Genomic DNA, 23,524 nt, shown 5'->3' on the forward strand with positions numbered 1-23,524 from the left:
ATGCGGGGAAAGCAGGAATAATATTCACTTTAAAAACCTATTAACGAATATGACTTAAATTACTGATAGTAAAATGATGGTGAAGAAGTGAACGCAGTTTTAAAACCTTATGGGTCTTTTTTTTTTGTATGAAACTTTATTTCAATTTCAGAAAATACAATAACATTAAAATAAATGGCAGACATAATTCAATAATATAAAAACACAAACATACATAGGCATCATCATAGTCCAAAAAATATAAAATTATTCTATTCACAAAAAAAACTACAATAAAGTGCATGTAGTTCGTGACATTAACAATTAAACTAAATAATAATAGGAAGGCAATACATTCAGATATCAATAAACATTTCTTTTATGAGGTTGACAGTGGTATTACATTTATTGTTATTAATCAATTGTATCGTCTCAAAATACATCTTGAAATCAACTTTAAAGGGAACTAAGGATGGACAGGATTTGGAGAATTTTGCCTTATGAATGTGAAACTTAGCAATAAGAATCATTAAGTTGACCAATTGTGGAATTTTGTAATTTTGGTTTTCCTAATATAGTAAGATATCTTTAGCTTTTAATTTAATTACATTTTTAGTTTGTATGTCAAAAAATTATTTTCCAGAAATTTGAAAGTATGTTCACATTCATAAAACAAATGTATGATGGTCTCTTCGTCATGTTTACAAAATACACATCTGCTATCAATGTCTATAAATTTGGATATACAGGACTGTCTCAGAAAATTAGAATATTGTGATAAAGTTCTTTATTTTCTGTAATGCAATTTAAAAAAAAAAAAAAAAAAAAAAAAATCTCATCCATTCTGGATTCATTACAAATCAACTGAAATATTGCAAGCCTTTTATTATTTTAATATTGCTGATTATGGCTTACAGTTTAAGATTAAGATTCCCAGAATATTCTAATTTTTTGAGATAGGATATTTGAGTTTTCTTAAACTGTAAGCCATGATCAGCAATATTAAAATAACAAAAGGCTTGCAATATTTCAGTTGATTTGTAATGAATCCAGACTGTTTGACATTTTTGTTTTTGTAATTGCATTACATAAAATCACAATATTCTAATTTTCTGAGACAGTCCTGTAAGTTGGTTGGTGGGGTAAATAAAACCTTATGGGTCCCAACTGCGTCGTCCTGCTGGTATGACATCATATAGCAAGACATCGCTTCAGGTACCGACAGCCAATCAGAGCCTTGGGCGGCTGAGTGAAGTGTCCTCATCAGCCAATCAGAGCCCAGGACGCTGAGGGAAATCTCCTCATCATCCAATCAGAAGCCAGGGTTGGTCAGGCGGGGGCCGGAGCAGTGCTGACCATAGCATTGACAGGTAGAGACGTTTTAAAGGCTCCTCTATGATTCATCCTCACTTTGCTCGGGCAGTTTTTGGGTCTTCTGGCGTGTAAAGGAGCGGGTTTCTGGAGGAGAAGTTAAAAATGTCGATGCACTTTTACCAAATGAGCACAAAGCTGCTGGAAGACACTGTGGGGACAGTGCAGGACAACCTGACCTCCGTGGTGCTGGCAGCTTCCTTCATCACTCTCACTCTGGCTTATATCTCTAAACTGCTGGTCAAGGAATCTTCTGACAAGGATGAGGTAAAATCACATAAGATTACATATTCAGTAGAATTGTTGACACTTTGCATATTCATTTGATCTATGTCTTTATCATGTTTCTACAGAAATATCCACCTTACATCCCCTCCAGCATCCCCTTCCTTGGGCATGCCATTGCATTTGGGAAAAGCCCCATTGAATTTCTTGAAAATGCTTATGAAAAAGTAAGTAGTCTTTTGAATTTGCAGCTTGTTGCTAATTAAATTAAATTAATTATTGGTTTTAGCTTGATAACTTGATCCTGGATGTAAAGGTTATCAGTATTTGTTGTTAATTTCACTATGATTTCACTTTAAAATATAAATATAAAATATTGCTGCAAATATTATTAAGTATAAAGTCTTTGGGACTCAAGTGGCCACGAGAGAATATTCACTTCAAGGTTGATCAGAGAAAGAGTGCGAGTTGTAGATCAAGAAGCTGAGGAAACATCCAGAGGCTTTCAAGGGTCAAGGTTTGTCTGTCTGATCATAGCAGCCAACACTAGGCTCTAGGAACGATGGCCCAACAGGACATTTTTTTTTTATTTGATTTGATTTATTTTATTTTTGTACATGTAAAATAAAAAAAAACAACACTTCAAGAGAAGTTTAAGAAAACAAAACAACAAAAAGAATTTCATCCATTAGCACTTGATAACTTAATTTACATGTGCAAAAAAGGAGTAGTAAGAGGTGTAAACTTATTTAATCCTTCCCCCATTTACTAATCATTTAACCCATATTTATAAATACTCACACACTGTACTCACACTGCTAAATAATAATAATAATAATAATTATTATTATTATTATTATATATACTTTAATTATACTCACATACATACCTATACATACATACATACATACACACACATAGTTGAATATTTCTATATACTTGTACACACATGCCCATATAAATATACTTATTTACACTATACTGTCTCTATTAACTGCATCTGCTCTATATCTATATATATCTACTTACACACACACACACACACACACACACACACACACACACACACACATATATATATATACACACATACACACATATACATATAATAACATATTTATTGTAGGAGAAACATACAAAAGCCAGAGTGGATTCCCTTTTTGTTGTTGTTGTAAACTGCAACCCACAAACTCTATAGGCCAGTGTCCTTTAGACTAACAACACAACACTGGATCTATTAGTTCGTGTCATCACCTCTTTTTCCATTGATGGAAGAATGCAGGTTTCACAGGAAAGACCTTTAATAAAGTGTGTTAAAGCGTAGGAGAGCTGATGGCTTCAGTCAATCAGTTCATCGGTCCTCAATCAGATATTGATCCAAAACCCGCTCAAAAATGCTCTTTTAAAGCTAAGAGCTCACAGAGATCACGTCTCGACAGAGATTGTTACTAAAGTGTACCAGTTTTTGTTCATGACACTTTTGTTTTATTATATACAGGACTGTCACAGAAAATTAGAATATTGTGATTTTCTGTAATGCAATTACAAAAACAAAAATGTCATACATTGTGGATTCATTACAAATCAACTGAAATATTGCAAGCCTTTTACTATTTTAATATTGCTGATCATGGCTTACAGCTTAAGAAAACTCAAATATCCTATCTCAAAAAAATTGAATATTCTGGGTATCTTAATGTAAACTGTAAACCATAATCAGCAATATTAAAATAATAAAAGGCTTGCAATATTTCAGTTGATTTGTAATGAATCCAGAATGTATGACATTTTTGTTTTTTTTAAATTGCATTACAGAAAATAAAGAACTTTATCACAATATTCTAATTTTCTGAGACAGTCCTGTATTTAGTTGAATTAAAAATAAAAGGAATCTTCTGATTTGTGTTCACCATGGGATAAATAAGATTTTTTTCAATACATTACCTCATGGAGGGTACAAATGTGTCTTGTTTGAACATAAATGTCCAAGGTTACCCTAGGTTTATTAGAGGACCTAATTACAGGTCGGAAAAGATGAAATTGACAACAAAAAGGCAAAAGAATCAAATATTTTTTCTCTTGACTCCTGATTTTGTAATTTTTGAATCCCTTGTTTTCCTCCTGTCTCCTGCAGTACGGCCCCGTGTTCAGCTTCACCATGGTGGGGAAAACATTCACCTACCTGCTGGGCAGCGAAGCAGCAACGCTGATGTTCAACAGCAAGAACGATGACCTGAACGCAGAGGACGTTTACTCCAAACTCACCACTCCAGTGTTCGGCAAAGGAGTGGCCTACGACGTGCCGAACCCTGTAAATGTCCAAACCGCCCATCACTGGTTCATTTCAGCTGAATCCAACTAGCTCTAAAGCTTTTTTTGCTTGTTTGATTGAATCTGTTGCAGATCTTTCTGGAACAAAAGAAGATGTTGAAAACTGGACTGAACATTGCTCATTTTAAGGAGCACGTGAAGTTAATCGAGGCAGAGACGATCGAGTATTTTCAGAGATGGGGAGACAGCGGCGAGAGGAGTAAGATGTTTCACAATTCATAAGATTGAAGATTTGATCAGTTAAAATGAGGTCATCAACAGAGGTGTCTTCAGTATTCACATTCATTACTCAGGTAGAAGTATAGATACTAGAGTTTAAAAATACTCCTGTAGAAGTTGAAGTATCAACTCAAGTTTTTTACTCAAGTAAAAGTATAAAAGTACTGGTTTCAAAACTACTTAAAGTATAAAAGTAAAAGTAATGTAAGGGGGAAAAAAGCCATTGAAAATGAATGAATCTTAGTATAATGCAAATATATTAAAGAACCATATATGTGTACTATTGAGCATTAACATGTGTTTCAGAGAGCAGCAGATATGATGACTAGTTGCCTATAAGTATTGTAATGGTGCAAAAAGTCAAACTTCAGAGGCATGTTATCATTTATCCTAACCTTTATTGGAATGTACATCCAAGTTTAGTTGCAGGAATCTGAGGGAACGGATGTAAGAACAAAACTGGACAAGAACATCTGAAACAACCACAACCAAATTCACTCTATCCGGATGGAGCAATTTAACTGGATAGTTTTTTTTTAAAGGCCGAAATGAAATAGAGTAACGAGGCTGTTTTTAAAATGTAAGGAGTAAAAAGTACAGATAATTGCGTGAAAATGTAAGGAGTAAAAGTAAAAAGTCGTCTGAAAAATAATTACTCCAGTGAAGTATAGACAACCAAAATTTCTACTTAAGTAAGGTAACAAAGTATTTGTACTTTGTTACTTGACACATCTGGTCATCAAAAATATGCTGCTGTGTTTTTGAGTCCACACTTGTTCAGTCGAATGCTTAACCAATAAAAGCCTTTCTGATGTAATAACATTTTTTTTTTTTTCAATAATGAGAGGAAACAGCGAAGGATTATTACAATGTTTTGGGTCATTGTTGGACTGGTTTGTGACTGACTGAACCTTTTCCGTTAGACCTGTTTGAGGCTCTGTCGGAGCTGATCATCCTGACGGCCAGCACGTGTCTGCATGGGAAGGAGATCCGGGGTCTGCTCACTGAGCGGGTGGCCCAGCTCTACGCCGACCTGGACGGAGGATTCAGCCATGCCGCCTGGCTCCTGCCCACCTGGCTCCCTCTCCCCAGTTTCAGGTAGGTGCCGTCATTTCACATACGCCAACACACTGCAAAAACTCAACATCTTAACAAGCATATTTGTCTTATTTCTAGTTAAAATGTCTCATTTTTAGTCAAAATTTCATTACACTTAAAACAAGACTCATTTTTTATTGATTGATTGATTGAATTGATTATTTCAAACACATAAGGGAAAAATATAAAATTTTAAACAAATTCAAAACATACAGAAAAAAAACAACAACAACAAAAACGTAATACAAACAGGGAAAAAAAACAGTGTCCGAAAAGGAGCAGGTAGAAATAAAACTTATTTAACCCTGCCCCTTTGTTACCTCTATTATAAATTAAACATAAATATTAATAATAAATAGCTGCTAGTTTACACTATTAGGCTACAGATTTTCCCATTGCACCTAACCAGCTAACAAACCCAATCTTTCCTTAACATAACTCCTCCTCATCACTGGAAAAAACAACAATTCTCACCTGTTTCAAGTAGATTTTCACTTAAAATAAGTAGAAAAATCTGCCAGTGGAACAATATTTTTTTTGCTTGTAATGAGAAGATAAATCTTGTCCCACTGGCAGATTTTTCTACTTATTTCAAGTGAAAATTTACTTGAAAAAGGTGAAAATTGTCAAATAACAAGTTATTTTTCTTGTTATTTTTCTATTTATTCTTGTGAGATTTTTTGACTAAAAATGAGACATTTTTACTATAAATAAGACAAATATTCCTGGTAAGACTTTAAGTTTTTGCAGTGCAGCCACTGTTGCACCTGTCATAGTCTGAACTAAAAACAAGGTTCAACTTTGCTAAACGCAAAAGAAATCCTTAAAAATGTTTTAGGATTACGATGTCATCTTATAGAAATTGGACAAAGCAATTTACAGAAATTGGTGTTACTGTAGGTGGGCATGCATAAACTTCTAGATACTGTGTGACAGTTTTAAAACCACAGTGTTGGAGGAACCGTAACCCTTCAAGTGTTGTTTTAGGAGACGGGACAAAGCTCACAATGAGATCAAGAACATCTTCTACAAGGTGATCCAGAAACGCAGGAGATGTGGAGAAAAAGTAGACGACATCCTCCAGACCCTTATTGATGCCACTTACAAGTAAGACGGCTACAGTCGATGAGAGATCATTGAAAACTAACCTACAGTAGATTGTGTATTTCTACAAATGGGGAAGCCCTAAAACTGCAACAGTTTTCTTTCCGCAGAGATGGTCGGCCCCTGAATGACGATGAGATTGCAGGGATGCTGATCGGCCTTCTGCTGGCAGGGCAGCACACGTCGTCCACCACCAGTGCATGGATGGGATTCTTCCTGGCCAGAGACAAAGCTCTGCAGCAGCGATGCTACGCTGAGCAGAAGGCTGTGTGTGGAGAAGACCTGCCTCCTCTGGACTTTGATCAGGTTAGATCACACACTATTTATTGCTTAAGATTGTGATAAATATGTATAAATTTGAATAAATGTATTCAAAAAGCCAGCAACAATCAGAACAGGAAATACTTCGGAAAACACTAAACACAATGAGGCAAAAGACAAAACTATTCAGAAAACAACAAAACAGAAAATATTTCACATTAAAGAAGAAAACAAAGCATTTTATAATAATAAATAAAATAAATAAATATATATATATATATACATATATATACAAGCAGATTACAAACTGATAAATAGATAAATAAATACTGGTTATTTTCTCTTGGTTCTGTCCTGTTTTAATCAGCAAAGTTGCTGCCGTGTTAAAACACTGTTAGGAAAGGATCTATTTAGGTACAAACATGTACATCATTTACAGTTCAGAATCCTTCTGTACATCTAGTAAATATCTAATCTAACAACATAAATATCTTTGCATGTGTGCACTTTTACAGAGCTGCTGCCTAATCTCATTGTACCAGTATAATGACAATAAAGGCTTTCTATTCTATTCTATCTATTTCTATTCTATTTCTATCTGCGGCTTGTATATCTTTTTTTAATTATTTTTTTGAAAATAGAGCAGATGCGGTTTATATGCAGGTGCGGCTTATAGTCCAGAAAATATGGTGTGTATATATATATATATATATATATATATATATATATATATATATAGTAAATTACTAGTATCAGTATATAGTAAAGTAAATTTTTGTGAAGTTAAATAATTTTCTTGTATTTTCTTAAATTTTGTCGTCTTGGTCCTCTTGCATTTCATACCTTGGGCCCAACTACAGAAACAACTGCAACATGATTCAGCTGATTTATTTATTTTTTTATTTATTTATTTATATATTATAATTATAATTTACACAAAAGAAAAATGATCGGATATATGAGTAATGATACAATTTAATAATTGAGAAACAAACGACTAAATAACAAACCAAATAAACACAAACAAAAAATAATTTCAAGGAGATTACACAAGACGATGAAATGTGTCAGTACATCCATTACTTATGCCAGAGCAGTTCCATTTACGAAACAAAAATTAAGTGGTGTTTCAGACATCCTTTAAAACCTGATATACATACAGGTAATATAAATGAGTCTTCTAGGTGGTTTTAATGAGATTTTAATGTCTTTAACTTTTACCTGTGTCATCCTCAGCTGAAAGACCTCAGCTTGTTGGAGCGCTGCCTAAAGGAAACGTTGAGGCTCCGGCCGCCCATCATGACCATGATGAGGATGGCTCGCACCACTCAGGTAAAGTCTCTACACTTGCTCTTGTTCTGATCTGAAAGTCACTGACCTTTTTATAATGAACAACGTTTGTCCTGAGGATGTTTGTATGACACGTTGTTTATATGACACGTTTATATGCACATCCGGGCAGCCCAGTCTTTGCATATTTTTAAATCTCAGTTAAAGACCCACCTTTTTTCCCTTGCTTTTAATTAGTGTCTTTTTATATTGTCTTATCCAGATTTTGTCTCTTAGCCCTTTTCTTGTCCTTTTTTATGTCTTCGCTTTTTAAGCACTTTCTGTGAAGCACAGCCGTTTGTATATGTGCTATACAAATAAATTTGACTTGACTAGACTAAAGCCAGCATGTGTGTTCCCTGTCAGACGGCTGCAGGTTACACCATCCCCATGGGCCACCAGGTGTGTGTGTCCCCGACCGTCAACCAGCGCCTGCGGGACACCTGGGTGGAGAGGATGGAGTTCCAGCCCGACAGATACATCGGAGACAACCCCGCCGCGGGGGAGAAGTTTGCTTACGTGCCGTTCGGAGCCGGTATGACCGCTATTATTTCACGGATTCTAATCACTGTACCTTTTCAAGCCATTGAGGACCGTCTTTAATCCAAACTTTCCTCTCTTCTGTCTTCAGGCCGTCATCGCTGCATCGGAGAAAACTTTGCCTACGTCCAGATCAAAACAATCTGGTCCACCATGCTGCGCATGTTTGACTTCGACCTGGTGGATGGATATTTTCCCTCAATCAATTACACAACCATGATTCACACCCCTCACAACCCCATCATCAGATACCGGAGGAAACAGTGAGAGAAGCAAATGGAAGAGGCGTGAGAAACAAAGACGCAGAGGTGACTTTGTTAGCGTTTGAAGTTCTGACATCCTGGGACTAGAATTGAAGAAAATGTAGAATAAACACAGTTCGCTCCGAATGTCAACCCTGTCCTTTTATCCTGTTTTATTACGTCTGGAGTTTAGCTATTTGAACTGCAGCATCATTTGTAGGTGTTTCCTATATGAAATACGTGGTTGTCAGGCTGCAGCTTCCTGGCTGACGCTCATGTTCACAAAGAGGATTCTTGGAGAAATAAATGGAGATATACTGTAATCGAGTGCCTTTTGACTTGCAAGCACAACTGTTGACTGAATTCAGACTGCGTCTGTCCCAGACTGTTTTACACTTGCAAGATTTACACCATAACATTTGGGTTTTTTATGTTTTTAACAGTTTTGTGGCAAATAGCTAGGATGCAAGCTGTTTCTTTTACTGAAAAAATACCTCCACTATCTCCTTTAGAATCTCTCTGAAATCTAAAAAATGTTTACTTTCCTAAGATCTTCCACTGCAGATAATTTGTTAAAATTGTAAGTAACTTGATGGAAAAAACAATTATATTGTAACTGGATGTCGGTAAAGGAAAGATGGTGTTTTGTAATCAAAAATGTAGAAATTGTTACTAAATGCATCATTATTTTTTCTTGAGTGAATTCTTAAACTGTTTTAATTCGGTCTCTCCTAAAACGGCACCTACGAGTACATTGTATACTCCAGAAGCTGTTTTTCAATTTACTCAGGTTTTGAGACACTTTGCCTGCGAGATGTTTGAAGTTTATTCTACAGTATCAACTAAACTGCTGCATTTCAGATGTGAAGTTTGGACGCGTTAATTCACTGGATTTGTGACGGTTGCTTGTTTCTGAAAATAACTTGACTGCTTTACGATGACAGATGTAAATAAATGTGATGCAAACAATTTCAAACCGTATATTTGATTCAAAGTATGACAAATGTTTAAGATTGAGGAATTATATGATTCATCTTAAAAATATATGCATTATTTAGTCTTCTCAGCCTATGCTGGAATCACATTTTCTCAAGTAACCCGTTAACAGACGTTTACATCGGTACAGTAAAAAATGAAACCATGTCATGCATATGAAGTAAAATAATACCTTCATATGTTTTTGTAGCTCTTAAGGAGCTAATAACCTGATACCCTCATGATTTATAGAAATCAATCATGATGAATCTGACTAAGTAGGCAAGGCAAGTTTATTTGTATTGAACATTTCATGTACTTTATATAAAAACATTTTTTTAAATGCAGTATTAAAGACAGAAACAAGTTTACAAGATTAAAACCAACACGTTGCAAGAAATAAAGGTTGCAGTACATTATGGTGAATTACTGAAGTGCAGCAGTAGATAAAAAGGTTATCAACCATGACTTAAGACAACGGAGCATTTCAGCAGCCCTGGTGCATTCTGGGGGTTTGTTCTACAGGTGAGGAGCAGAAAAGCTGAACTTTGCCTCATCGTGTTTGGTTCTAACTCTGGGTTCAGAAAGTAGGCGTGACCCTGACGACCTGGAGGTTCCTGTTGGTTCATAATGGACCAGGAGATCATAGTTTGGCTCTAAACCATTCAGAGATTTATAAACCAGCAGCAGGATTTTAACATCTATTCTGTGACAGATAGAATACCATTGTAAAGATCTAAGAAATGGAGTTATAAGGTCTACTCTCTTGGTCTTATGAGGACTCTGCAACAGCGTTCTGAACTAACTGCAGCTGTTTAATGGATTTTTTTATTGAGACCTGTGAGAACAGTTACAGTAGTCCAGTCTACTGAAGATAAAAGCATGGAAAAGTTTTTACAAATCCTGCTGAAACATCAGTCCTTTAATCCTAGATATGTTGTTAGGTGATAATAGGCTGATTTCACTACTGTCTTAATGTGGCTATCAAAATTCAGGTCCGAGTCAAGAACCACTCCCAGATTTTTGCTATCAGGATTTTCTATTTCTGTTGTGTCTTCATTTAACTGAAGAAAATTGTGGCACATTCCCTCTTTAATTTGATCAATGCATTTGATCAACGTTTGAATTGGATTAGTCTCCTGGCGAGGTAGTTATATAGATTTGTGTGTCATCTGCGTAGTTATGGTAACACATTTAGTTCTTTTTCATAATTTGGGCAAGTTAAACAGATTCCCCAGCACTGAACCTTGAGGAACTCCACATCAGTTTTGTTAGTTCGATTTGTAGTTACCTGAAGACACAAAATAGTCCCTGTCTTTTAGATAGGACAACCAGGCAAGTGCTAGAAAGTCTCACTTCTACAACCTGCCTATCAATATGTTATGGTCAACCGTTTTGAACGCAGCACTGAGATCCAGTAAGACCAAGACTGAAATATTACCGCTATCCGTATCGGAGCAGAGGATCTTTACTAAAGCTCTCAGTGGTGTATGTGGACGGAAATGTGACTGGAAGTTCTACAGCTGTTGAAAAACAGCTTTTTCTATGATTTTACTAAGAAAGGGGAGGTTTGATATGGACCTTTAACTGTTTAAAAGTGACCTGTTTGGACTGTTCATTTTTTTAAAAGTAGCTTAATGAAAGCTGGTTTTTAGGGACTGAGGAAAGATACCTGGAAGCAGAGACGTATTTACAACGTTGAGAAGATCTGACGACATACAATGTGCAACACTTTTAAAAAAACCCTGTTGGCAGAGTATCAAGGCAGCAAGTGGTGAAGTTCAGGTGGTGTTTGACGTCATCCAGGTTCTTATGAGAGATTATAATGGTTGTCTCCATGGTTACTGACTGACTCACTGTCTGATTTTCTGAATGTTCTCACAAAAGAAAGAAGCAAACTCATTGCAGGCACGGCTGGATAGAAGTTCAGGGTCCACTGACTCAGGGAGTTTGTTAGCCTGTAACAGGAGTGAACAAAGTGCATTATTGTTCTGTTTTGGCCATGATATCAGAAAAATATGATTGCCTTGCATTCCTCAGCTCTGTATCATATATGCTCAGTCTGTCTTTATAGATGTCATAATGAAGCTGTAATTTAGTTTTCCACCACCTTTGTCCACCTTTCAACTCTCTTTTCCAGCTCTGACCCATGCAGCTTTTCTCCAGGGAGGTTTCTTTTGAGCGGTGATCCTCTTACCTTGGTGGGAGCAATGGTATTGATATAACGATTCGGCTGTTTCAGAGTCGCCGTGAAATGTACCAGACACTTTAAGCAGATGGAAAATGACTGGAGTCAGCGTGACCCAAAGCAATTGTAGTGAATTGAATTGTCTCCCTGGCTGGCCGGCCTTGGACGGCTGACTACGTTATCCTTTTCTTACCTACCGTGATGAAAAGGCGGCGCCCACGCATGGCTGCTCCCTCAGGAACCCGTCTACCCATGTCCTACGTTGTTGGTTTTCTTCTCTTTGGACAGGCTGTGCTGAAATGGATTTTGTTATTTATCATTTATAATGATAAATAAAGAATATTGAATCTTGAACTCAGCCAGAATGTCTACCAGAAGACATCAAGGAGTGTAAATGTCATCATGAATTTTAAATTATGAACCAAACTTTGATTATAAACCAAAACGTGAATCAAACAGTTTTGTGTTTGAATGGAATATAAATGTATATGTTTGCAGCTAAATACCACTCAGGACAATCAACTTTTGTCAGAATAAATTCCTATTTTAAGCTTCTGACAAGACTGAAACATGTCATTGTGCTTGACTGATAGGATAGTGAGGTGTTTCTGCAGGCAGTTTCCTCCCTGACTCCTGCCATCTTACTGTACGTCCATACAAATTTACAACAGGATGTCATACAAATTAAACTACTTTCAACGTAGATAAAGAGAGCAGAGTTCAGGACCTTTACTTCCACTGAAGTGGAGTAGTTGGATATTAATGACAAAATAGGCAAATTCCATGAGTGCTAACATAAATGCACATTTAACAGGAAATTCAGATTGTTTTAATTCAACTACTTAGGTTCACATCATGTTGCTTCCTAATGGAAGTTTGCACGACTTACCGTCTCATAAAAGAGCTAACTTACAGGACTGTCTCAGAAAATTAGAATATTGTGATAAAGTTCTTTATTTTCTGTAATGCAATTAAAAAATCAAAAATGTCATACATTCTGGATTCATTACAAATCAACTGAAATATTGCAAGCCTTTTATTATTTTAATATTGCTGATTATGGTTTACAGTTTAAGATTAAGATTCCCAGAATATTCTAATTTTTTGAGATAGGATATTTGAGTTTTCTTAATATAAGCTGTAAGCCATGATCAGCAATATTAAAATAATAAAAGGCGTGCAATATTTCAGTTGATTTGTAATGAATCCAGAATGTACAGTATGACATTTTTGCATTACAGAAAATAAAGGACTTTATCACAATATTCAAATTTTCTGAGACAGTCCTGTAAATGCTTCTTTAGTATTAGTAAAAAGTAAAAATGGAAACCTCTTTGAAATAATGTAGTCCTCTTTATTTCAGTTTTTGACAAAATACCCCGGAAATTCAAAGCTCCTACGCTTTACAAAAATACGTTCTCTACAAATTTATTCTGTAGTCTTTCCGGCCTAAACAAAACACAGTGTAGTGAAGAATATCCAGTAGCAGCCTCCTCGATAATAAACCCAAACATTCTCTACATAACGCTCCACCCATACAACACAAACATATAAATTAATCACAAAGTCTTTAAATAAGCATTAGACAAATATACACGATTGAAGATCACCCACATCAAAGAGGCCATTTAAATAACAAACGTAGCTGTTTTTCAAGTGCTGGCAACAAGAAAGCCTGAATACAACGTTTCGTACACTAATAAAAAAAACTTGTTTTGGTCCAGATGGAGATATCGAGTCCACAGCAGGATGATAGAAAACAGCAGAGCACTCAGCAGGAGAAAAGGCAACCGAGTTTCTTCAAGCCATGGGAACATGTCAGCATCTATCTTCTCAAGCCAAAGTGCGATTGAGCATACGAAGAAGAACCTGGAGAGAAAACAAACCAGTTTGGTACTCCGGACCTTAAAATACAAGATTTCAAGTAAAGGGACGTTGATTTAAACATCAATGAGCAGAGTTGGGTAGTAACGAGTTACATTTACTCTGTTACATTTACTTGAGTAAGTTTTGGGAAATGTTGTACTTTTAGGAGTAGTTTTGAATCACTATACTTTTTACTTTTACTTGAGTAGATTTGTGAAGAAGAAACTGTTCCTCTTACTCCGCTACATTAGGCTACGTTGAGCTTGTTACTTTTCTTTTATCCCCTCCACTTACATGTCAATCTCATGACATCACTGGGTGATTCTTTGGGAAAAATGTTTGTTTTTGCATGTTTTGTCACATTTACACAGACTCAAACACACACAGAGTTTCTATTAGTTCATGGGCTTGTTCTAGTTTTGCCTGGTTAAAAAAGAAAAGTACAAAGGCTTGACATTTTGTGCTACTTGTGCTTAATTTATTTTTTATTCGTTTATTATTTTATTATTTATTAAAGTACTTGAATTTACTTTAAGATTATTTTAATTTCTATTTTTTTTAAATTAATTTTAATTTATTTTATTGATTTAATTTTCCTGAAGATGATTATTTTGTACTTTTGTCTGTTTGAATGGTTGTGTTAAAAAAATAAATCAGACGTTACTCAACAGTTACTCAGTACTTGAGTAGTTTTTTCACCAAGTACTTTTTTACTTTTACTCAAGTAATTATTTGGATAACTACTTTTTACTTCTACTTGAGTCATATTATTCTGAAGTAACAGTACTTTTACTTGAGTACAATTTTTGGCTCCTCTACCCAGCTCTGATGATGAGGAACCTGTACAACCTCCATATCTGTAAGTTACTATGAAGGTGATGAATAGACTCTTGTACAATCTTTCTCTGGATGAAATCCAGCTTAAATAACTTGTTTTAAGACGGTGATCCAGCTGAAGTGTTGGTGTTACCTGAGGCCACGCTGCCCAGCCGCCGCTGCAGGGCCTCCAGTCTGGAGATGTAGTCGGTCAGGGCTCGGTCGGGGTCGTAGCTCTGCAGGTGGGAACACGTGAGAGGCCCGTGCTCTGCAACCAAGTGATACCTGCACAGAAAAAGAACAAAGCAGATTCAAGTCAGCTGTTTTTAAACAGGATCAACTTTGCACATTGCAAAATATATCATCTTTTTCCTGTCAAGTCATTTGAGTAAAACAAAGTAGGAAATTGCAGAACTTGGAAAAAGAAACGTTCATATTTTCATTTAAAGGCTAAAGAGTCCTTGAGATGAAATTATGAACGTTTCTTTTAGGGTAATACAAAGACAAACAAGCAAAGCAGCTGCTAACATTCTGGTTTTGGTTATGTTTCTCAGAGGATTCAGTTGGAAATTATATTAATTTCAATTCAATTTCAGTTATATAGCGTCTATTACAACACCAGTTGTGTCATGACTCGTGAGCAATTATTACATAAACAATGGTAGGTAAAAACTCCCCTAGTGGGAGAAAAACCTTAAGCAAAACAGTAAGAAAAACTCCCCTTTAGGAGGGAAGAAACCTGGACCAGACCTGGATCACAGGGGAATATAAATTCAACAATGTCATGGAAAAAAGACTTTCAGTGATTTCTTTGAACTGCTCTCTCTCAAAGGCAAATCAGATCTCTCTTCTCTTCACAAAACAAAATAAAAAAAAATTGATAATGATTCTAGTCATCAGGCTCCAAACTGCTGCAACAGCAACAGAAACTTCCTGTTTTTTTAATTTGAAGTGAAAAAACATCCCAAATTTGGCTCTAACTGTGTATAAATGTTGGCATTTTACTTTTAAAGTTTTTATAAAAGTAAGGTTTGTTTATTTAATTTATAAACGATTGATGATGCTGGTAGCTGCAAAGAAATTCCTTTTTTTTTTTCAAAACAACTTATTGCATTGATCAAAAACACAGGTCAATATGAACATCCAACGAGCGAGAGCCTGTGGGTGATTGTGGAGAACTACGGATCAGATATTCTTCACAGAGAACTTCTTGTGGACAGAATTAGAGGCATTATACATTATATTATGGGACTCTTTTTCTTCAGCTGCAACAAATGGAGCAGGTTGCAAGCTGCAGATGAAAAATGAACAGCTACACATCTGCAACTTGGAAACAACTGGGTCTTCAAGCAGACTCAAAATCATTAACACACAATGTGGAGTTTATGAACTAAGCAAACATTAAATCCTATCAACGGCAGATGTGTCTTAAAGTCACGTTTGTGCTCAGAATGGATGGAATAATGGAATAAATGTAAGAATATAACAAAATTGTTGTTTTTTCAAAGGTTTAATGGCTAATGGAACAGTGCAGAGCAGTAAAACGTGGCCTTTTCATCATCTACATCAGTTTAAAAGTCCTACCTGTGATGGGAGGACGAGACGCCCGATCGCGGGGACTCGTGTCCACTTCTTTCTCTGCTGCTGGAGACGCCTTCACCCCCTCCTCTCTCCCTCTGGATCTCAACATTTCCAGGGTGAAGATACAGCGAGTCCCGAACCTCCAGACCTGAAAGAGACACAATATAAGAATCTCCTCTCAATGATGACACGAGGAATCCAAAGCACTTGATTAGTTTTGCTTCTCCGACCTGCTCCATTCTTGTTGATGTTACTGGCCGTCGTGGAGCTCATCCCTGCGGCCTTGTGCCATCGCCTCACAAGGAAACGCATTCTAGATAAGCAAAAAACAATTAATTAAATGTTATCCCTCTTAAAAACATGTAGATCCCCAACGTTCCAGCAGCCGACCTGGACAGGGCGATAGAGACTCGGACAGCAGAGCGGAAGCGCGTCAGCCCGCGGTGGCGCTGGCCGAGGGGTTCCAGGCTGGGGACCGAAGGTCTGCTCCCCATCCGGGACAGGAGCATTAACGTGGCCTCCTCACACTCCTGGAAGCCGCCCAGCAGCAGGAGGAGGTACTTCTTCTGGTAGATGAGCGCTTTACGAAAGCTTTCTGACCTCAGGTACTTCCCGTACATCCTCTGAAATCAATGGCAGAGGAGAAACAGATGAGTCTTTCTTCAAAGTGATTTCACTTTGGTGGTGATCATAATTTAACACTATCTTTTACACTGCAAAAACTCAAAATCTTAACAAGATTTTTTGTCTTATTTCTACTTAAAATGTCTCATTTTTAGTTAAAAAAAATCTCATTACACTTAAAACAAGACTCATCACTGGAAAAAAACAACAATTTTCACCTGTTTCAAGTAGCTTAAGCAAGCAACTGAAAATAAGTAGAAAAATCTGCCAGTGGAACAAGATTTTTTTGCTTGTAATGAGAAGATAAATCTGGTCCCACTGGCAGATTTTTCTACTTATTTCAAGTGAAATTTTACTTGAAACAGGTGAAAATTGTCAAAAAAGTTATTTTTCTGGTAATGACTCTTGTTTTAAGTGTAAGGAGATTTTTTGACTAAAAATGAGACATTTTAACTAGACATAAGACAAATATTGCTGGTAAAATTTTGAGTTTTTGCAGTGTATAATGTATTTGTTTGTATGGAGACGAGCTGAACTGAGACAGATCCTCAGCTGTTTCCTGCAGACCTTCAGTGTAGCGTTGTCGGCCTCCGGCCCGGTTATCTCTCTCAGAGTGTCTGATCGGATCTCCCCCCTGAGTCGGGTCACTTGGGCCTGAGCGACGTGTAAAGCTTTCTCCAGACGGATCTTCTCCCGGCTCCAAGCCTCGCGTTCCTGAGAGAGCAGCATTCCTGTCGAGTCCGTCTTTGACACTCCTCTCCTGCTGGACTGTTGAATGAGAAAAAGAAAAAACACAGTTTACTTTATTAGGTATATTTATTGATTCTGAACAACTATGGATGAAATAACTAGCAGTTAAAATGTACATAAATAGATATACCGTATTTTCGCGACCATAAGGCGCACATTTTTTTTTTTTTTTTTTTTTTAAATGTGCCGGGCGCCTTAAGAAACGGTGCGCCGTGTCTATTACCTAAATTACGGTAATGTCAGGCCGGCCACCATGAGAACGGTAAAAAGAGAAGGGGGCGGGTGAAGCTGAATGAGACCATCCACTGAGCTGATTAATGCGAAACAGATGATTAAAACTTTTAAGGATTTGCTTGATGTGTAAAGTGAAATAAAATACAATCAAACTAAGTTTTGCTCCGCTATATTTTTAAATAAGCACACTTGTTCTGCAGCGTGTGTTTTGCATGTCGGGAACCGAGCATGCACCTGCCGTGGGTTTGCGGGGTCCGATCGCCGGTTCCCCGCGGCAAATCCGGCTGAAATGCAGGTGGTCTTTCCCCGGGAGCCCCTACTACCAGTGCAGGCCGGCTCCTCCGGTCCCGGCCGGTCAGAACCGGTCACTTTCCCCGGTTAAAGCCGCGGTGATGGGCGCTGCTGCAGCCAGACTTCCTGGTTCCCAAAGCGGGTCCGATGACCTGGTTCCTGCCCGCTTTAAGAGCAGAGATTTCTGGGGTACGTGTCAGGTCGGATCAGCTTCCATCTCCGAGATTTGCAGCCAAATCTGTCGGTTACAAACCCGGTACCGGATCCCGACATGCGCGGGTGTGTGTGTGTGTGTGTGTGTTCGCGGAGCGAAACACACACATTCTCATGTATGTGGCGCTGGCCTGGCGCAGCTGATGGACAGAAACTGTATGGGGATTTTTAAAAGAAAAACTTTGCATAAGACGTTTCCAGCCGGAGTCATTATAAGGACGAATGAAAAGGGGTGTCTGGATGAAGGGATGATGATGATCAAGAAGCTGAGACCGGTCTGGAAATTCGGACTGGCGCAGCTGAATTACCGGAGCGGAGCTCCGGATACAACCGGTACCGGCTCCCCGACAGCGCGTGTGTGTGAGCGGGTCCAGCGCGAGGGTCCCGGGACGCGGGACCCGGGACCGCCGCGGGACCAGCGCGGGGGGGGGGCGGACCGGGACCCGGGACCCGGTCCAGCGCGAGGGAGCAGACGGGAAGCGGACCGGGACCCGGGACGCGGGTCCAGCGCGGGGGAGCGGAGGAGGACCAGCGCGGGGGGGGGGGGCGGACCGGGACCGGGACCCGGTCCAGCGCGAGGGAGCAGACGGGGAGCGGACCCGGTCCAGCGCGGTCGGGATCCGCAGCACAACGGGGTATGAAAAGTTTATTTAATCTTGTGCTTGCCTGCCACGCTGATGGACAGAAACTGCGGCTATGGTGATTTTTAAAAGAAAAGCGTTGCCTAAACAGACTTTTACAGCCAGAGTGAAATGAAAAGGGCTGGATGGATGAGGAGATGATCAGTGGCTGAGACAGGTTTATGTGCAGCGCCCCGGTGGTTTTTTTAAAATTCTTTAATGCAGAAACAGAATATGAACCTTTGAAGGGTTTGATTGATGTGAAAAGTGAAATAAAATATCAAACTAAGTTTTGCTTCCGCTCTATTTTTAGCGTGTGTGTTTTGCAACACGTGTGTGCAGCTCCGTCTCCGTAGACGGCGCCTTTTGGGTCGGTGCGCCATGTGTGTTTTAAAACCAAAAATGACACACAAAACTGAGGGTGCGCCTTTCCACACAGTGCGCCATATGGTCGCGAAAATACGGTATATTATATTTTCTTTGGAGTAATCACTACCCCTGATACACAAGGCCTGCATGAAAGAAAACAGTTAATTTTATCTACATATACCGTATTTTCTGGACTATAAGCTGCTACCTTTTTCATAGGTTTTCAACCGTGCGGCTTATACAAAGGTGCAGCTATTCTGTGGATTTTTCTTCCACCGCTCGGGGGGCTCTAACCGGAATAACAATCAAAACTAATACAAAATAAATGCAAAGAAGAATACGCTACTTCTTCTTTAGCAGATAGAAGTAGGTAGAAGCAGATTTCAAACAGATAAATAGATAAATAAATACTGGTTATTTTCTCTTGGTTCTGTCCCGTTTTAATCAGCAAAGTTGCTGCCGTGTTAAAAGACTGTTAGGAAAGGATCTATTTAGGTACAAACATGTACATCATTTACAGTTCTAAATCCTTCTGTACATGTAGTAAATATCTAATCTAACGACATAAATATCTGCGGCTTGCATATCTTTTTTTTTAAATAGAGCGGATGCGGCTTGTATGCAGGTGCGGCTTATGGTCCAGAAAATACAGTACCTGCAAAGAAACTGCATGCTCTTTCTGTCCGAGTGTTTCTGTCCCCCCAATGATGAACTTACGCCGTCTCCTGATCCCAGTCCGCTCTGCCGGTAGTGTCGGAGCTCTTCCTCCAGGCGCAGCGTATGGTTCCTCAGATCGTTCTTCTCTTCGGTCAAACGGCTGACGAAACCCGTCAGCTCAGCGTTCTGCCTGAGCAGCCGCTCCGTCAGGCCGTTGGAGGAGCCGGAGGAGCCTCCCGCCAGCAGGGACGCGCTCTGAGGAAAGTAAACCAGCAGTCACCTCCTGGAAAACAGCTGACTGCAGTTCATCACACTGAGGTTTTGCTTCTCACTGGAATATGCTTTTTGAAACACTTGTTTTGGCTTTGCATACTTTGCTTGTTCCTTTCATGCATGTTTGGATTACTTCCACCAGAACCCACACATGTTCATTCACAGACCAACATGTACTGACCTCAGGGATGGAGGGGAGACCTGGGGATTGTTGCAGCATGTTGATGACCTCATTGACGCTGGACTGTATCCATGACAACTCTTCCCTGTCCACCTCTGTGGACGGCCTGTAAAGAAATACAAAAATTAACTTTGTGAATAGTCGTCGATTTTCAAATCTGACTGTATCAAAAATAAAATGCCTGCAAAAAAGAGAGAAGAATGTGTGCTTCTTCAGGGTTCATACACATTTTAATCAACAAATTTCCATGACTTTTCCATGACTATACATGACCCTCTAAAACATCAATGTATGAATGAAATATAGGAATAAAACTATGTAAAAAGTCACTACAGTGGAGATCTAATGACAATTATGGTTTTATACAAAATACACATGTTTAAACTAAAACTGATATACCAGCACTATGTTGTAGTGTTGTATAGTAATCTAATATGACTAAGAACTGTAATAATAAACGATCTGTATGATGCGCAAGACGCTAAGCACGTCACGCGTGAGACTTTTCTATACAAAATATTTATTGATCAATTTTAAATCTAACTTATAGGCTGTTATTACTAAATAATATCATTAAGTGAGAAAAATAAATTCCATGACTTTTCCAAAACTTTTGGGGTGAACTTATGTTTCCAAAACCTTTCCAGGCCTTGAAAATGACATTTTCAAATTCCTTAACTTTTTTTCAGGTTTTTTCAAAACGTATGAACCCTGTTCTTGTCCTTGCATTTTGTACACAAAACCTATCAAAGGAAATGAAAATACATTTAAGTACATAGTTGTGACGCTCACCTGCCGGTAGTCTTGCTCGTGATGCTGCCGATCTTTGAAGAAACGAGCTGGAGTTTCCCGACGATCCTGTCCACCGTGCGCCACGGCCCTTGGTGTGGCCCCGTACCGGGGCCTGGAGAACCGTCCGAGTGAGGAGCCGTGCTGGGGGGGGTCCGGCCAGTGGCCTGCTGTTTAGATAGTAATAACCAACATCATTGATGACCTTTTGACAGCATCAGTAGGAAGTACATTTAGTGAGACTCACACTCTGACTGTCAGTCTGCAGAGCTCCAGTTCCCCGGGCTTCTCCAAAGTGGTTCAACCTCTCTGTCAGGTTCTCCCTCTCCTCCTCCAAAAGAACTTTACTCTCCAGTGCTCTATCCAGCTGTTCTTGGACTTCTGACATCTGTCCCTCCAGCCTCTCGGCCTTGGCCCGAGCCTCCAGCAGCACCTGCTGGTCCCGGCTGGACCTCTGATTCAGCAGAGTCAGCTCCTCTTCTTTTCGTACGACTTCCAGCCTCTGAACTTCAACCTGACTGAGGAGATGGACCACCTGGAGGAATACAATATCACATTGGGTTGAAGTTAATAAATTAACCTCTGACTGCTGCAGAACGGAGCGATTCAGGAGATCCTTCGTCCCCACAGCAATAAGACTGTTTAACTCCTCCTGAACTCACACACACACACACACACACTCACCTCTGCCACAACTGGACTATATTTTAGTTTGCACTTTATATGCTATTTTTTAACCTTATATTTCATGTTTATTTTAATATTAATGTGCTTTTATTGTCTGAGTGGAAGTGTGGTTGTTTTTTATGTTTTGATGAGCTGCTGGACAGTTGAATTTCCCTTCGGGGATGAATAAAGTTCCATCCATCCATCCATCCATCCATCCATCCATCCATCCATCCATCCATCCATCCATCCATCCATCCATCCATCCATCCATCCATCCATCCATCCATCCATCCATCCATCCATCCATCCATCCATCCATCCATCCATCCATCCATCCATCCATCCATCCATCCATCCATCCATCCATCCATCCATCCATCCATCCATCCATCCATCCATCCATCCATCCATCCATCCATCCATCCATCCATCCATCCATCCATCCATCCATCCATCCATCCATCCATCCATCCATCCATCCATCCATCCATCCATCCATCCATCCATCCATCCATCCATCCATCCATCCATCCATCCATCCATCCATCCATCCATCCATCCATCCATCCATCCATCCATCCATCCATCCATCCATCCATCCATCCATCCATCCATCCATCCATCCATCCATCCATCCATCCATCCATCCATCCATCCATCCATCCATCCATCCATCCATCCATCCATCCATCCATCCATCCATCCATCCATCCATCCATCCATCCATCCATCCATCCATCCATCCATCCATCCATCCATCCATCCATCCATCCATCCATCCATCCATCCATCCATCCATCCATCCATCCATCCATCCATCCATCCATCCATCCATCCATCCATCCATCCATCCATCCATCCATCCATCCATCCATCCATCCATCCATCCATCCATCCATCCATCCATCCATCCATCCATCCATCCATCCATCCATCCATCCATCCATCCATCCATCCATCCATCCATCCATCCATCCATCCATCCATCCATCCATCCATCCATCCATCCATCCATCCATCCATCCATCCATCCATCCATCCATCCATCCATCCATCCATCCATCCATCCATCCATCCATCCATCCATCCATCCATCCATCCATCCATCCATCCATCCATCCATCCATCCATCCATCCATCCATCCATCCATCCATCCATCCATCCATCCATCCATCCATCCATCCATCCATCCATCCATCCATCCATCCATCCATCCATCCATCCATCCATCCATCCATCCATCCATCCATCCATCCATCCATCCATCCATCCATCCATCCATCCATCCATCCATCCATCCATCCATCCATCCATCCATCCATCCATCCATCCATCCATCCATCCATCCATCCATCCATCCATCCATCCATCCATCCATCCATCCATCCATCCATCCATCCATCCATCCATCCATCCATCGGACTGTCTCAGAAAATTTGAATATTGTGATAAAGTTCTTTATTTTCTGTAATGCAATTAAAAAAACAAAAATGTCATACATTCATTACAAATCAACTGAAATATTGCAAGCCTTTTATTATTTTAATATTGCTGATTATGGCTTACAGTTTAAGATTAAGATTCCCAGAATATTCAAATTTTTTGAGATAGGATATTTGAGTTTTCTTAAGCTGTAAGCCATGATCAGCAATATTAAAGTAATAAAAGACTTGCAATATTTCAGTTGATTTGTAATGAATCCAGAATGTATGACATTTTTGTTTTTGT

At 39.0% G+C, this 23,524-nt stretch overlaps 2 protein-coding genes across 8 annotated transcripts in view; one reads left to right on the top strand and one right to left on the bottom strand.

Annotated features, from left to right (window-relative positions):
* The first annotated feature begins 1,337 nt into the window (after positions 1-1,337).
* LOC133461041 (lanosterol 14-alpha demethylase) lies at positions 1,338-9,690 on the top strand. The gene is made up of 10 exons (XM_061741799.1): positions 1,338-1,617; positions 1,704-1,802; positions 3,710-3,886; positions 3,979-4,105; positions 5,049-5,223; positions 6,211-6,330; positions 6,438-6,633; positions 7,825-7,920; positions 8,284-8,452; positions 8,549-9,690. Exons 1-10 carry the CDS (start codon positions 1,456-1,458, stop codon positions 8,722-8,724), a joined length of 1,497 nt encoding a protein of 498 aa, XP_061597783.1. The 5' UTR covers positions 1,338-1,455; the 3' UTR covers positions 8,725-9,690.
* A 3,505-nt stretch (positions 9,691-13,195) lies between these two features.
* The window catches only part of akap9 (A kinase (PRKA) anchor protein 9), an 89,294-nt gene continuing 78,965 nt past the window's right edge, over positions 13,196-23,524 (bottom strand). For 6 of the 7 annotated variants that reach the window (XM_061742361.1, XM_061742363.1, XM_061742365.1 and 3 more), the window contains 10 exons: positions 21,374-21,661; positions 21,130-21,296; positions 20,338-20,443; positions 19,944-20,138; positions 17,317-17,517; positions 16,516-16,748; positions 16,356-16,438; positions 16,129-16,273; positions 14,699-14,829; positions 13,196-13,731 (listed from right to left, as the gene is read on the bottom strand). In XM_061742361.1, the coding sequence (XP_061598345.1) occupies positions 13,688-13,731; positions 14,699-14,829; positions 16,129-16,273; positions 16,356-16,438; positions 16,516-16,748; positions 17,317-17,517; positions 19,944-20,138; positions 20,338-20,443; positions 21,130-21,296; positions 21,374-21,661 (1,593 nt within the window). In that variant the 3' untranslated portion in view covers positions 13,196-13,687. The remainder of the gene's footprint in view (positions 13,732-14,698; positions 14,830-16,128; positions 16,274-16,355; positions 16,439-16,515; positions 16,749-17,316; positions 17,518-19,943; positions 20,139-20,337; positions 20,444-21,129; positions 21,297-21,373; positions 21,662-23,524) is intronic. The other variant, XM_061742360.1, reaches the window with a different exon arrangement.

The sequence above is a fragment of the Cololabis saira genome, chromosome 15, assembly GCF_033807715.1.
Source record: "Cololabis saira isolate AMF1-May2022 chromosome 15, fColSai1.1, whole genome shotgun sequence".
Classification (NCBI taxonomy): Eukaryota; Metazoa; Chordata; class Actinopteri; order Beloniformes; family Belonidae; genus Cololabis; species Cololabis saira.

What these genes read in the sequence shown, in the direction of transcription:
- LOC133461041 (XM_061741799.1), top strand. Translation starts at nt 1,456, where the DNA reads ATGTCGATGCACTTTTACCAAATGAGCACAAAGCTGCTGGAAGACACT. An exon ending in TTGAAAATGCTTATGAAAAA is followed by an intron (nt 1,803 to 3,709) that starts GTAAGTAGTCTT and finishes TGTCTCCTGCAG; the next exon opens with TACGGCCCCGTGTTCAGCTT. An exon ending in CCTACGACGTGCCGAACCCT is followed by an intron (nt 3,887 to 3,978) that starts GTAAATGTCCAA and finishes AATCTGTTGCAG; the next exon opens with ATCTTTCTGGAACAAAAGAA.